The sequence below is a fragment of the Gossypium arboreum genome, chromosome 12, assembly GCF_025698485.1.
Source record: "Gossypium arboreum isolate Shixiya-1 chromosome 12, ASM2569848v2, whole genome shotgun sequence".
NCBI classification, from domain to species: Eukaryota; Viridiplantae; Streptophyta; class Magnoliopsida; order Malvales; family Malvaceae; genus Gossypium; species Gossypium arboreum.
Genome location: NC_069081.1, coordinates 113,205,840 through 113,222,666, shown reverse-complemented (window position 1 = coordinate 113,222,666; position 16,827 = coordinate 113,205,840). Strand labels below are relative to the sequence as shown.

At 33.4% G+C, this 16,827-nt stretch overlaps 1 protein-coding gene and 1 long non-coding RNA gene across 2 annotated transcripts; both read right to left on the bottom strand.

The window, feature by feature from the left end:
• Positions 1–1,379, bottom strand: LOC128285254 (uncharacterized). Its single transcript, XR_008275716.1, has 2 exons — positions 1,251–1,379; positions 1–232 (listed from the first exon to the last, which is right to left on the bottom strand). It is a non-coding gene; the product is annotated as an uncharacterized LOC128285254 (long non-coding RNA).
• A 9,849-nt stretch (positions 1,380–11,228) lies between these two features.
• Positions 11,229–14,064, bottom strand: LOC108478665 (transcription factor bHLH71-like). The gene is made up of 3 exons (XM_053023429.1): positions 13,125–14,064; positions 11,947–12,372; positions 11,229–11,526 (listed from the first exon to the last, which is right to left on the bottom strand). Exons 1-3 carry the CDS (start codon positions 13,593–13,595, stop codon positions 11,428–11,430), a joined length of 996 nt encoding a protein of 331 aa, XP_052879389.1. The 5' UTR covers positions 13,596–14,064; the 3' UTR covers positions 11,229–11,427.
• Between the last annotated feature and the right edge of the window lie 2,763 nt (positions 14,065–16,827).

The following is a 16,827-nucleotide window of genomic DNA, read 5'->3' as shown; positions in this document are numbered from 1 at the left end:
TTTTCACATTTCAATCAATTCTCTTATATTTCTCAATGTAATCGCAACTAATCAACAATTCACATTCAAGTCATTTTCACGCACATTCATATATATATATATATATATATTACAATTAAATATGCAATAATAAATACTATGAATTATGATAATACAAACCGATTTTCCTCGAGCTATTCCTCGACTACTTTCTCTTTCCCCTTTGTATTGGATGCCTCGATCCCTTTGTTTGCTACGAAAATTAGCATAATTATAATTAATTAATATAATACAATCCAATTTAATTCATGAGTATAAACATGCAAATTTGACCATTTTTTTTTAGATATATAATTTCACCATTAAGCTGTCTGTTTGAGTCATTGTTACTAAATTATTTATATCTTGAGATAAGAAACTCCAAATTAATATCCGTAAATTTTTCTTCAAACTAGACTCATATATCTTCTCACCATAAAACTTTCAGAATTTTTGGTCTAGCCAATTAGTACAGTTTATTCATTAAATACTCCCCTATTATTCCATTTGACAGTTCTGACCTCTCTCTACTAAAAATCAACTATCTCATTGTACAGAACTCGAATAAGGTTCTTATTTATTTCTTTTAAAACTAGATTCATTAAGGAGTTCACACATATAAATTATACTCCATAATAAATTTTTTACAATTTTTAATGGTTTTCCAAAGTCAAAATAGAGTGTCTCGAAATCACCCTGAACCAGTCTTACAAAATTTCAAATATCTCTTGATTCATAAATTCATTGCTTACACTGTTTCCACTATAAGAAACTATACCTAATAAGCTTTAATTTCATATCTTATTCATCCTCTAATTCAATTCCTACAATTTTTAGTGAATTTTTAAAGTCAGACCATTGCTACTTCCCAAAACTATTTTGATGTAAAATGCTAATAACCAAGTTTATAACACCAATTCACACCTTATTTCTATTCAATTTCCATCAAAATATTCATATAACTATCAAATTTTCATCATTTTTCTATAATTCCGAATTTCTTTCAATTTAATTCCTAAAACTCAAAACTTATGGCTTGTTTTACAATTAAGTCCCTAATTCAATTCAAATTCAAAATTTTATCAAATTAATCCCTAATTTCATCATTTCTTCAACATAAACCCTAATCAAACCTTCATTAATTTTCAATATTTTCTCATGAATTCAAGAAAATCTTTCTCTAAAGCTTCAAAAATACCAAAATTAGAAAGGAAAGGGCTTAATTAACTTACCAATTTAACTTTCAAGCTTCAAATCTCCAATTTTTCCCTTTTTTTTTCTTCCTTTCCTTTCTTTCTCTGTTTCGTGAGCTTCTCTGTTCTTTTCTATCTTTCTTTTTCTTTTATTTCCTTTTTATTTACTTTACTTTTAATAATAATAATTTAATATATATTTTAACACATAAAAATCTCAGATTTTTATGTTTATGCCGCCTCACTTAGGACAAATGGCATAATTGCTATTTTGGTCCTTTTTATTTTCTTTTAATCTATAATTCAACTTTCACACTTTATTCAATTTGGTCCTTTTACTTAGTCACTCTTAATTAAATTAAATTCACTTAATTAAACTCTAATTTAACTCATAATTATCCTCATAAATATTTTTAATAAATATTTACGGACTTAATTTCCTAAGACGGAGGCCCTAAGACTCGTTTTTCCGGTGCCCGGGAATTTGGGTCATTACAAATGGTAAGTTATATTTTTAGTTATACGAACTTACTAAGCTTAATTGCTTACTCTGTGTTATTTTCAGTATTTTATAGTTTTTCGGAAGCTCGCTCAGGTTGGAAGTTGTCGAAGACCTCATCATACTATCAATAAACTATTTTTGTACTTTTGGCTTTTAATTTTGGGTTTAATGGCATGAATAGGTCATTTTGGCTAATGATAGCCTATATGTTTGATTATGTTTTAGTAATTTGGTTTGGCTTGTATTTGGGTATATTTTATTATGTATATATGTGTAAATGGCCTTATCATATTGGTATATGTTTATAATGTGAGTGTGCTAGTTGTGAATTGGTATCTTCGGTACCAAATAGTTGAGTTTGATAAGTGATATACATGTTAAGTTTTAGGTACAATGATGCATATGTGTTTGAACATGTAGGTAAGTTTGGAGACATTGTTGGTATGTAATTATGTGGCCAATTGAGGTGCCTATGAGTATCATGGTTGTATGTGATGTTATAACATGTTATAAGCTTAATGTGAGTTGGTTTTGAATGCCTATTTGTGTTATAGTCATATGCAAATTGTTGTGTTTAGGTTGGTACCTATTTGGGTGAGAAATATTGCTTGGAAAATGACCTATTTTTGTCCACACGGGCAAAGATGCAGGCGTGTGTCTCAGCCGGGTGTCCCCTGTAATTTCTAAAGAAAACAAGTCAGTAGCTTCACACGGTTTAGCACACGGGCGTGTGTCTTGACCATGTGACACAAGTCAATATACCATCCAGCTTTTACACAGCCTAGCACACGGCCTGGCACACGGGCGTGTGAGGTTATTTCGAAAGGTACACGGCCTGGCACACAGGCGTGTGGTTTGGCCGCGTGACCCAAGTTAGTGAGTCACACGGGTACGGACACGGGTTGGGACACGGCTGTGTGTCCCCATTTCAAATGCCCATACAGCCTGAGACACACGGCTTGGCCACACAGGCGTGTGTCCCCTGCACTTTGAAAAAAATTTAATGTTTTTCGAAAAATTCCTTGAGTACTCGGTTTAGTCCTGAACTATTTTTAATGTCTATTTTGGGCCTCGAGGGCTCGTATTAGGGACTATATGATTGATTATGAATGGTTTTTGATTTAAATGTGCGACAAACATGAAATGTACGTTTGTTCGATTGTAAGTCCAGTAATGCTCTGTAACCCTGTTTCGGCATTGGATACGGGTTAGGGATGTTACATTTAGTTTGACCCAAAAAATGAGCTTAAAATTTTGCCCAAGCCCCGAGTTCAACCCATATTTTAAACATGCATATTTTTTTCTGCCCAAGTTTATTTTTCGAGCTTAATAATTTTGACCAAATCCTCTCATATTTCGAACGGGCCTTTAGGCTTAAGTGGATAACCCAACCCATGAACACGTCTAAATTTAAGTAATTATGTAGGTCAAACAATTACATTCAAATCTATTCACCTATGACTTTTCAAACATTTTCCATCTTGATTTAAGATTAAAAAGTTATTTTATGCAATAATAATAGAATTTTAATTTTAGCACATATATTTTATATTTTAAAATAAATTATATGTTATTTTACTAATCACGTTTAAATAATTTAAGAATTTTATTGACAAGGGATAATTTCCAATACATTTTGATCTACTAAAAATTATTTGCTTTATATATAAAGCATGTGTGAAAAATAAAATAGAATAAAATAAATAAAATAAAGAACACATAAATTTTACGTGGAAACCCTTTCGGAAAAAAACCACAGGCAGAGGAGAAGAAAATTCACTATGTCGAAAAATTTTACTCAAATACAAGAGGAATAGACTATGTCTATTTATAGGCTTGCAAAGCCATATTCTAGTAGGATTGAAACACCTTATCCTAATCAATATAAAATAGATGGAGTTTAATAAGGTTTAAAACCTTATTCTAAAATAAAATAAAAGAAGTCTAGTTCTATATGGATTTTACTTTTATTTTATTTTCCATCGTATTTTATTTAAATAAGAATTTGGGTCACTTAATTCTAACAATCTCCACCTTGACACAAATTCTCAATGAACAAGTTCTTCATCGCGAACTTTCAATAAACAAGTTCTTCACCTCTTCCAAAAACCCCTTAAGGGTTTAACTTCAACAATGAACACCAACCAAGTCTAAGCAATGCTCAAACTTGGTTATAGGAAGTGACTTAGTCATCATATCTGCAAGATTTTCATGAGTGCTAATTTTGCTCACAACAATATCACCACGAGCAATAATATCACGAACAAAATGATACCGAATATCAATGTGTTTTGTTCTCTCATGAAACATTTGATCTTTTGTAAGAAAGATGGCACTGACCGTCACAAAATCTCGTGCTGATTTGAAGGTCTTCATTGAGTTCACTAAATAGTCCTTCAACCAAATAGCTTCTTTACAAGCCTCAAGAATCGCCATGTACTCAACTTCAGTGGTAGACAAAGCGATGTAGTTTGCAAAGTGGCTTTCCAACTAATTGCACAACCTCCGATTGTAAAGACGTAACTCGTGAGAGATCTTCTTCTATCAAGGTCTCCAAAGAAAATCAGCATCAACATACCCTATAACTCCATCTTTAGTTCTTCCAAACTGTAAGCAAACATTAGTAGTGCCTCGTAAGTATCTTAAAATCCACCGAATCGCTTTCCGTTGTTCTTTACGAGATTCGCCATGTATCGCTAACCTGACCGATTGCATATGATAAATCTGGACGTGAACAAACCATAGCATACATGAGAGATCCTACGCACTAGAGTATGGAACATGTGACATGTACTCAATCTCATTATCGATTGAGGAGATAAGGCCGATGAAAGTCCGAAATGGGTCGCTAAAGGAGTACTAACAGCTTAGCACTCTGCATATTGAACTCCGCAAAGAACTTTCTCAATGTACCCTTCCGACTTAGGTACAATTTACTTGCTTTTCTATCTCGAGAATCTCCATACCAAGTATCTTCTTTGCTGGTCCTAAATCTTTCATCTCAAATTCTTCACTTAGTTGGGCTTTAACCTTTCTTATCTCTCTTTATCTTTTGTCGCTATCAACATGTCATCAACATAAAGAAGTAGATACACAAAGAACCATCACTGTTTTTCTTAAAGTAGACACAACTGTCAAAACTACTTTTTTGAAATCATGAGAAGTCATAAAGGAATCAAACCTCTTGTACCATTGTCTTGGTGATCGTTTCAAACCGTAAAGGGACTTTTTCAGAAGCAAACATAGTCCTCTTTTTCGAGACTATAAAACCTCTCGGTTGTTGCATGTAAATATCTTCCTCAAGTTCTCCATGCAAAATGCGCTTTTACATCTAACCGCTCAAGCTCCAAATCATGCATGGCAACAATACCAAGCAAAGCTCGAATCGAACTATGCTTAACAACCGGAGAGAACACATCTGTGAAGTCCACTCGAATTTGATCAGTAACCCTTTGCAACAAGCCTTGCTTTATATCCGGGTTCTTCAACTCCTCGAGTCCCTTCTTTCTTTTTAAACACCCATTTACAACGAATGCCTTTTTACCTTTAGGAAGTTTTACAAGATCCCATGTTCTGCTTTTTGTGGAGTGATTCCATCTCCTCTTGCATAGCAAACATCCACTTTTCGAGTCTTCACAAAATCGCCTCGAATAATTAAATGGCTCTTGATTCGCATCTATATCTTCAGCCACATTTAAAGCATAAGCAACTAGATCAACCTCGGCATACTTCTTTGGAGGTTTAATTTCTCTTCTTGTCCTGTTTTTGGCGATAGAGTATTGCGGTGAAGAAGCAACTCTATTCTCAATTTTTGTACGGGCTTGAGGAGTTGATTCTGTATTAATCTGATGCTCCACCTGCTTTTGGTTTTCTTTATTGGAAGAGTCTTTAAGAGATAAGTTAGGTAGCATAGCAGTTTCATCAAAAACAACATCTCTGCTAATCACAACTTTTCTATTTTCAGACACCATAACTTATAGCCTTTTACACCACTTTATAACCAAGAAAACGCATTTAATGGATCTCGGTTCCAATTTTCCATTATCAACATGAGCATACGCAGACACCCAAAAATCTTTAAATCGTAATAATTAGCGGGATTACGGACCATACCTCTTGTGGAGTCTTTTTCTCAATGGCAACGGATGGAGATCGGTTGATCAAAAACATGCAAGATGAGGTCGCTTCGCCCAAAATGACTTCGTAAGTTGGCATTTGACAACATACATCGAACCTTCTCCATGATCGCTCGTTCATTCGCTCGCAACGCCGCTTTTGTTTGTGGAGTATGACGAATCGTCAAGTGTCTCATGATCCTTCCGACTTGCACAATCTATTAAACTCATCGTAATGTAACTCTAAGCCATTGTCTGCATGCGGAGGTATTTTATCTGCTTTTCCGTCTGCTTTTCAATCATAATTTTCCAAGACTTAAATGTGGAAAACACATCGCTTTCGCTTGTGAAGAACGCCCAAACTTTTCGGAAAAATCATCAATAAAGGTTAGCATATAATTAGCTCCACCTCTCGAAGGCACTCGGACGGCCCCACGGATCGTAATGGATATACTCCAACGCTTCCTTCGTGTTATGGATTCCTCTAGTGAATCGAACTCTCTTTGCTTCCCAAAACACAAGTGCTCACGAAATTCGGTTTGCAAATTCCTTGCCCATTAAGAAGTCCTCTTTGCTTAATTCGCCATGCCATTCTCACTCATATGCCCTAGGCGCATATGCCAAAGTTTAGTAATATCATCATCCGACAAGGAAGAGGAAGCGACAATGCATCACCAAGAATGATAGAACCTCAGAAACATATAACTTGGCAATCTTTCTTTGCCCTTTCATCACAACAAGGACCCTTTGAAATCTTTAAAACCCCACTTTCAAATTGTGTATCTGTACCATTTTGAATCAAGAGTACTCAACGAAATTAAATTTCTTTTCAATTCGAACATGCCGCATGTCACTAAGTGTTCGACAACTCCATCAAACATCTTAACTTTAATTGTTCCAACACCGCGATTTTACATGAAGCATTATTTCCCATCAAAACAACACCTTCAGACATCGTTTCATAAGTTGTAAACCAATCCCGATTGGGACTCATGTGGAAGGTGCACTGAATCAAGTATCCACTCTCGCTTACTTTAGAATCATTGATGAAGCAACTAGAAGTTCACCATCGTTGTAGTCTTCTACAACATCGCCTTCACCGAATTTTCGGTCTGTTTCCCTTTTGATTCGCAGCCTCCTTTTAATCTTATTTTGTAGCTTATAGCACTCAGATTTAATGTGCCCTTTCTTCTTGCGAAGTTGCAAGTTTTACCTCTGCTTGAAGATTTCGATCTACCCTTAGATTTACCACGAGGATTCCGCCTGTGTTCTACCACGATCATCATCAACATTCCGGTCTTGTCTCCCACGAACAATGAGACCCTCTCCCGAGAGTTGGGTTTAACCACAAGATGCTTCATCTTATCATACGAGGTTAAAGAATCATAAACCTCATCAACCGTGAGAGACTCATGGCTATATAAAATCGTGTCTCTAAAGGTTGAATAAGACGGGCAACGAACAAAGTAGAATCAACCCTAGATCTTCCTTATCATATTGAACCTCCATGGCCTCCAAGTTTGAGAGAATTTCTTTAAACACCATTAAGTGTTCGTGTACGACGCACCTTCCTCCAAACGATGAGCATAAAGACGCCGCTTCATATGCAACTTCCTTGTTAGAGTTTTCGACATACATATTTGTTCTAGCCTCTTCCATAATGCAATGGCGCTTTTCTCTTTCATCACATCCTGCAAAATTTCGTTGGACAAATGCGATGTAATTGTGTTAATGCCTTTCGATCCTTACGCTTCTTCTCTTCATCTCATTAATGTCGAAGGCATCTTATCTATCCCTAGCAGGCATCCTCTAGATCCATCTGCAAGAACGCTTGCATCTTAATTTGCCACAACGCAAATCGGTGTTGCGATCCAACAATGAATTTCATACTTCAAAGACGCCATTACCGTGATCGAGATGAATAACCCTAAGCTCGATACCAATTTGTGAAAAATAAAATAGAATAAAATAAATAAAAATAAAGAACACATAAATTTTACGTGGAAACCCTTTCGAAAAAAAACCACGGCAGAGGAGAAGAAAATTCACTATGTCGAAAAATTTTTACTCAAATACAAGAGGAATAGACTATGTCTATTTATAGGCTTGCAAAGCCATATTCTAGTAGGATTGAAACACCTTATCTAATCAATATAAAATAGATGGAGTTTAATAAGGTTTAAAACCTTATTCTAAAATAAAATAAAAGAAGTCTAGTTCTATATGGATTTTACTTTTATTTTATTTTCCATCGTATTTTATTTAAATAAGAATTTGGGTCACTTAATTCTAACAGCATGTATAGTGAAATTAGTGAAGCCATTGCACTTCAACATAATGTTGTTGGAATTGGACCAGACCGACCGATTTGAACAAGAATTGACTGGTATAGTGGTCCAGACAAAGAGATTGAATCGATTTTTAAGCAAATTGATTGGAACTGGTAAAAAGCCAAAAATCAGTGATTGAATCAATTCAACTGATAAATATTTTTTATAATTTTTAAATATCTATTAATTTTATTGAATTATTTTTGGATTAACAACGAAATCTTTTGTGTCAATTATCTAATTGATTTGATTACCAATCATAATTTTAAAATATTGCTTCAAAATATAATTTTCAAAGTTAACATACCTTAATATTAATCTTATCTAATAATATATCAATAAATAAAATTTTAACACAAATCTAAACTAATAATAATGATAATTCAAAAAAAATAATATTACAAATCTAAAATAAAAATATATTTTTTCAAATTTAATATTTAAAAAATTTAACCTTACTTAAGTTTGTTTGTGGTGGGGACCTTTTTTCTCTCATTGTAGCTAGAGAGGAGCTTCCTTGCTTATTTTTTTTAGTCGACAATGTGGGGGTTGGGGGATCAAACCCACTCTTTTTTATACTGCAATGTATATATATATAATTATATAATAAATATTTAATATAACAACATTTTAAGAAAAAAAACAGGAAAAGTAAAAAATTAGCAGAACCTGTGATTGACCAATCACGAGTGTGGCGGCATCGGCTTGACAGTCTATCATCGACGTGACCGATTATTAGTCACAGGTTCTGCTGATTTATATTTTTTATATTTTTATTTTATTTTTAAATGTTAAAAAAGGAAATTATTTATCAATTTATTCTAGTGCCATCTGACACATTAGTGACAACATTAATTTTTTTTCGACCTGTATTTGTACTTTTGAGGTGTATATTTTAACATAATACATACCGATGTCGCTGATCAGAAGACACAAAATTTTTTTTTCTAAACAACTAATCATTAGTGTAATGATTGGTGACAGGTGAGGCTGGTGTCATCGATTGGTAAGTGACACCGTTTTTTATTGTTTAATTTGTCTAATTTCGTAAATAATATCAAAAAGTATTTATTTTTTATATTATTTAAATAAAAGACCCACTATTTTTCGGTCAAATAATGTACTTAAACTATAATTTTATAACCATGGCCCTTGCCATTATTTTCAATAAAAAGTCCAATTCAACCAATAAAAAGTCACCACGTGTCTTTTTTAATCTACATAATCATTTACATGAAATTAAAAATATATATTAAATATATATTACAATTAATTTATTTTTATATTCTTCCTCTCTTTTCACCGCTCTTCGTCTTCAAACCACCCATGTTTTTATTTTCACGTTCTTTTTCCTTTGTTTCTTTTTCACTTCTACGCTTCCCCAACAAATATTTTTTTTACATTCCTTTTTCTTTCTCCTTTTGTTTTCCATTAAATCTAGGATTTTCCACTTCCTTATTCTTCCATAATTTTTATATTTTTTATATTTTTCCATTTTTTATTTACCTAAAACTTTCTTTTTTTTTTTTATTGTCGTGAATAAAAATGAGAAGGAGGTGATGATGATGGAAAAAAGGAAGAAGATGAAGATGGAGGAGAGAGAAAATATAATATTAAATAATTATTTTATTTTAAAAATTATATTATTAAAAATATCACGTACAACTCTGAATTGATTGAACGATTTGTTATCGAGATAATGATAAAGACGTATAATGGTTATAAAATTACATTTTCAGCACATGATTCGATTAAAAAATTTAAATACCTTAATAAATAAATAAATAAAACAATATAATTGAATTAAGCCTATTAATTAACCTGAATTTATGGTGATGTATTTGTAGGTTAAAAATTTTAGTATGAGAATTTGAATTTATTATGAAGTTTCTATACTACGTCGATTCACTATAATTTAATTGTTCCTAATTTCTTTGATTTTCGAAATGTGTATTTTGAGTGTGTTAAGACCAATTTTTTTAATTCTATTAAATAATTGGATGTAACTTATTTTTTAAAAAACATATGGTGCCATGTACATATACCATAAAATTTACGTACACTAAAACATTTTTCTTATTAAAAAAGAAAAAGAAAAAAGGAAAAATATATAATATTTATCTAATTATATAAATGTATATACCAATATACCATATCATTACATTACATTACATTTTTAAGAAAAAATAAATTGATGGAATGGATTTAAACTTGAAAGTACACAAATTGAAAATTAAAAAATGGAATTATAATAGAAAACTGAAATCAGGCAAAATACATAGTTCGAAGAATATTTATACATTTCTTTTTTTTATCTTTCCTTCTTAAAAAAAAAAAAAAAAGAGAGGGTAAAGACTGATCCAACGTCACTGTCTGATTTACACAAGAAGACATAAGTCTTAATTAAGGTACAGCTTCATGCTTACATAAAGAAACAAAAATGAAGGCTGAAATGAGAGAGATATAATGATCGAATCCCCAAAATAAAATTAGAATCAAAATTAAAAAAAAAAATAGAAAACCCTCTATATGACCCATCAAGCTTGTAAAAACTAGAAAAAAACCAAATCACTTTTTCCAATACCCGTCCCGGTCCTAGCACCAACTTCTGCAATGTCAACTTTCCAATTTTCTTGATCATCTAAACCCGCTGATGCCAAAATTTGTCTCCTCTATTATTAGAGAAAGAGAGACATGAGTTTCATTACAAACCTGCCAATCACCTGCTTGTACCTTCTTGGATTTTCTTACATGTATGTAAACCCAAAATAATGAAAAGGAGGGTTTGACAGTTTTTTATTTACTGTTCAACATATGGCTTTTAGTGAAATATCGATTTATATGGATAGTAACATAACTTCTTAATCTTTAGTAGTGTAATAATTAAGTTATGTACTGAGATTCTTAAAATAGAGATACACAGCTATAAACCAATGAATCAATGTCATATTCACGTTTAGTAACTAATATCTTTAAGATTTTAGTGAAAAATCATGCAAGTAATTGGGGTGAAGCTACTCATATGATATGCCGATGCATGCATGAGACCTAAACAACGATCTCATTGGCATTTTAAGAAAAAACAATACGTAGTATTAAAGTTTGTATATATTACATACCGACCTGAAAAGTCAAGCCTAGGAGAAACTCATAACACACTATTTTTTCATTGATTCAAGCTACATACATACAAGAACAGTAAAAAGGAAGAAATCCAGAAACACAAAAAAAAAAAAAAAAGTGGGTGGCATATTGGTGATATGAATAGATCAACATAAGGCAGTGGCATCTTGCTCAATTATTCTGATCATGTGGTGAACTGCCCTTGCTATGTCATCTACGGAACTGAGCTGGCATCCTTCGTCAACCTGCATTCAGAATGTTTCAAATTTTAGCCCAAAAATCCTATGGTTTTCTTGAATTATAGAGAGAAAAAAGAAATAACTAAACAAAGGTCGTCTAAAATAATGGAAAATGACGTTTTTTTCCTTTTCAAGGAGAAAAACATAAGTATACGAGAGCAAAAGACGGTATATGCCCACTCCCCCATATGACAATAATTGAAGACGACCATCTCTTAATAGTCGTAGAATGTCCGAAGAAACACTACCCCATCCATCATTGTTTTCTACTATTCTATGAAAACATAAATATAAATTAATCTTTTCTTTTTCTAAAATTAATGAACTCAAAATTTTCATTGACTCATCTTAGTATATTACTTTTTCAGTTTCTTATGGAGTGCAATTTATATATTTATACGCAAAATTGGATTGTTATAATATTACCTTGGCACTGATAGAGTAGAGAACAAATGGATCCAGGGTTGTGACATTGAGGTGGAGGATGGAAAGGAAAAGTGATTGAAAACCAGCAACAAGTTTGGAAAGCTGAGTGGGACCTTTTCGCAAAAGAATTCGAAGATTAGCATGAGTTTCAATCAATGTCACCTCAATATCGGCTATTGATGCCTTAGTTTTTGATGTATATTTGTTAGGGATCTGAGACCAGGTGTACTGAGGCTGCATAAGAAATTGTGCAAATGGTGGTGATGATAGCATTTTGGAGTTGGTGTTGGTGGTTTCTTCATTGGCAGCAGCAGCTGGTGTTACTTGTTGCAGTACCCTAAACTTTTCAGCTTCAAGGGTCTGCAGAAGGTGCTCAAGCTCCTTCACAAACTCTATGGCACCACCAACTATGGATGCTTGATCACCCTACACATGCAAAAATCATAAATTTATCTTAAAACTTGCTTTGATTTGGGATAAAAATGTAGATATATATATTCAAACAGCAAATGAGATTAACCATGAGTTTTCAATCATGGTTCTGCTGAATTTCTATTTAAATAATAATATAGCAAATGAAAAAGCTATTTTGATATATCCTTTTTATTACTATTTCGATAATTTAGAGGAACAGCTTTTTCTTCTATTAATTCAGCTTTTGCATGACTAGCAAACAAAAGAATAATCCAAAGAAAAGCAAAAGGCAATAATAGATTTCTTTTAATATTTGCCAATTCTAGCTGAACTTTTTTACCTGTCTGATACAATTTTGCCGCAACATTATGCCAACCTTTTTTCAAGTCGGAACTATTATTGAACTTTAGACCCTCAATCAGTCCAGCTTTTCAGAACTGTACTGAATCACATCAGAATTGCATTTCGCTTAAGTATATCAATTAGTTAAACTTTGAAGGATTTCTCTAAAAGTAAAGAACTCGTTAATTGATGAATAAAATATGGTTATACTTATAAAATTCTAAAGCTATGAACTTAAGTTTAAACAACCCAGAATAATATAGATACAACATTTAATTCCAAATCCAATATATACTATAAACTAAACCCCACTCTTTTGTTAGACAGTTAATCGTAATTATTAGCGCATCCCAATATAGAATTGAAGTAATGACTCATTTGAGGAGAGGAAGATAAAAAGAGAAAGGATGGGGAAGACAAACCCTTTGGACATAAGACTCAGGCATGAGGGAGCGTAAAACAGCTAGATGCTCATTCATTTGCTTTCGCCTGTTTCGCTCAACAGCAATGTGAGTCATTCTTTGAGTCTCGGCCTCTTCTTTGTTCTTGCATAACCTTGGCTTTCTCCTTCTCTTTTTCCTCCCTTGAACTGCCAAATTCGGCCTCCGCTCCACAGCTTCCGTTGCTGTTGAGCGGCAACATTGTGGAGGAGTCACCATTGGAAAGCAATTCAAAGCAGTACTAGTAGATTGTTCTTCCATTGAGAAAGTAGTCATGAAAGAGTCATTGCCGCTGTATGGAGTTGCAGATATGGTATCATAGATAACGAAGTTCAAGAGGTCGTTGGAAGAAAGGGTTTCAAGAGTCATTTCTCTGCTGAAGCCCAATCTACACCTCCAAACAATATAACTTGCAATTCTAGTTTCTCTAAAGACTAAACCACTTTCTAGCATGAACCTCCCAGCTCTACATAGAGGTTAAAATGAAGGTGTTTTTTTTGTTTTTTGAAAGGTAGATTTATTTATATCCAAGAGGTTAAACAAAGTTAGGGAGGGGGCATTGGGGGTAATCTTATGTTATGTTATCTATAGAGAGAAAGTCAGAAGGATATGGTGCACGTGAGAGGGGCAGGAAAAAATAAGGTTTTATTTTGTGATAGCATGAAATGAGAGAGAAAGAAAGAAGGTCTTCACTCAACCCTGTTTTAGATTTGGGTTTGTCTTCCCGATTTTCATAGATGCTGTCAACACTGGCAAAGCCTCTGCAATGGAGAGTGTGGTGGGGGGACCCAAATCTATATAGAAATATGCATACCAACAACACAACAAGCAACTGGTTAAAAGCTACCCTTTCAACATTCAAATCTGTGTTGCAATGTGCAGAGGGGAGAAAAATGACTGCCTCACGCACTCTAGATTCTCAATACACATTACTTTACTTACTTATCATGTGCTTGACATATGACAGCCCATTCTCTGCAATATGATTGGGAAAGTTTTTTTTTTTTAATGAATTTCCTTGTTTGGTTTCATGGAAATTGGATTCTACCTAGGTCGTTTCTCATCGGTCTTTATATTGATTGGAAAAATGCAAAGAACACATATGAAAATGTGAGAATCCATGATCTTGTAGGCTAAGGCTTAGGTTAAAAAGACCTATTTGAGTTATTAAAGTGATTTTTCAGCATTTTGCATGAATCACGATCATCAACCCCAACCGTGATGTCAATTATAGACCCAGCTTTTGTTGTAAGTGATCAGAAATCCATGAAATGGAAGCTGCACCCAGGACTAACCATTTAGCCTCTCGTGCATCCTTTCCCCCTCTTTTGATTAGTTGCACCATTTTATGTGACTGTGTACTAGAATTGATTTTGAAATATTAGTATTTAAATCATCTTATACAAAGCTGTAAGATCAATAAAATAAATTGGTACGCAAACAACCTCTTAACTTAAAAGGTAAATATATTTGTATAAAGGAAAATTCGATATGAAAAAAAAAAAAGAAGGGAAAGGCACGAAAGAAGTAAAATCAGCCAAAAATTGCAAACAGACATTTATAAATTAATGATAGCTAATGTGTCGAAATCTTACTCAATATAGATTGTCATTATAGATTAGTGTTAGTGGAATTGTTGCTTTGCGTGAAACATCAAAACAAGCTGATCAAAACCATTTTTTCTTGGCTTCCTCTTTTTTCTAAAAAAATGCTAGTTATCATAATGCATATTAACAGAACATGAAAGCAATTAGTATGGTTTTAGACTTTAGTACAAGAACGCCTTCGTTAATGATTACAATGTTGATTTATTACAACAATAATGCGGTGCCTTATTTCAATCGAAACCCAATTATTAATCTTCAATTTTCTTTTTTCTTTTTATATTATTATACATTCGCAGTACTCATGGCAATAACGTAACAGTGCTTCCTAAAATAGCACAAGGAAGACGTCGAGACTCGAGCCATAGCCATTTGCTTCGTGTAGTTTAGTAGTACTATTTTATATATCTGAAAATATGACGGAAAACATAAAAACAAATTCGTATATATACGTATATACAATGATATACTACAGATATGTATGCATCGGTTGGCACAAGAGCGAGTGAAGGAGAGAGAGAGATAGAGAGAGAGAGAGATAGAGAGACAAGAAACATAGAAAGGGTGGCCTTATGCCCTTTTAAGTACTGATTGAGGTGGACCATGCAGGGACCAATTTGTCAGACACATTGCAGGGTAATCCATGTGACCGTCAGCTTCCTAGACTTACAAAGCAGTACAAAAGTTTTGCAATCTTCCATAATCTAATCTCTTACCTTTTCTTTTTTCAGCTTTTACCTTCCATAATCTAAACTTTTCCTAGTTTTTCCTCTCTGCTATTGTTTTTAAATTCTTTTGTACAAATAAACGTCGATATCTTACACCTCATAAACTCCAAAACTACATACGATTATAAATATCCCATCCATACCACGAGTCATTGCTTGTACGAGATGTGCTAAATAATAGCCACATCATATGGACAACATAACATATACATATACATATGCATATGCATATGCATGTGCATTTACATGGGCATGCTCGTTATCTTAGTCGATGAGTATAGCTTGGTTATAAGAGATATTGTATGAATAAATATACTTAATTATGAGAAGAAAACAAAAGGAGTTATTGCAAGTAATCTGCATACTAATAGAAGAAATGATAAGCATTAATGTTAGAACAATAACAAAATGATTGTGTGGTCACATTAAAGCTTTTGAAGCAATGTGCGCAACAAAACCAGATTAATTGCTTGTAGATTTTGTTGATGGCAAAATAGGTGAAGGTAACCCTCTCTTAACTCCGAGTCTTAACACGTGTACGACTCATGTCTCATCTTGATTGTTTATTTGGAGCACACAGTAAATTTTTAAATAAGTAACAATGGGATAAAGATGACCAACCGAGGTCTCACATATAAGCCATTCAAGAAAATATCCAACACTTGTCCTTGACGAGATAAATTATAAGAGTTTCACCTCTTATGCATATGCTAGTCTATGAAGCCCGGCCTTAGTAGTGAAATGTTGTTCTTGGTGAGGTAATGGATGGCAAAGTTGTGCCACAACGACGTAAAGGTGGCAAAGCTTGGGTGAGTGAGGTACTAATAACAATTGCCCCTTCCAATCAAAGGGAGGTTATAAAGTGGCCTTCCCTATATAGATCTACATATTTGGTTTTGTGGTGATGAATGCGCGTCTAACATACAATCGGTAAAGAGGTAGCACATGTTGTATAGATAAAACTTTTGAAGAGTGTGTTTTGAATTTTGAAAGGGCGCCGTTTAAGTTTTCACTAGTTAATAAGGAAGACCTGTGTTCAATCATTATTGATTAATGAATGATGAGTTTATAATTTATAATATAGGACATGTGATGTGCCATTTTAAATATTCTCTTGTACATTTCTTTATTTATAAATAGGGTGCCTTGGGGAATTTGTAGAGATTTTTTGGCTTCTGCATCTTTGGAGAAAAGATTTTAAGAAGAGTTTTCTGGTTCAAGGTTTTGTTGGAATCTCATCCGTCGTTGGTTTTTGGGAAGTTTCAGAATTCTTGACTATGTTTTTGTGTGTTAGGACTAAGCTTTTAGATTAGTACCATGGTTGATAGTGGTGGGAAGGAAAAGGATAGATAA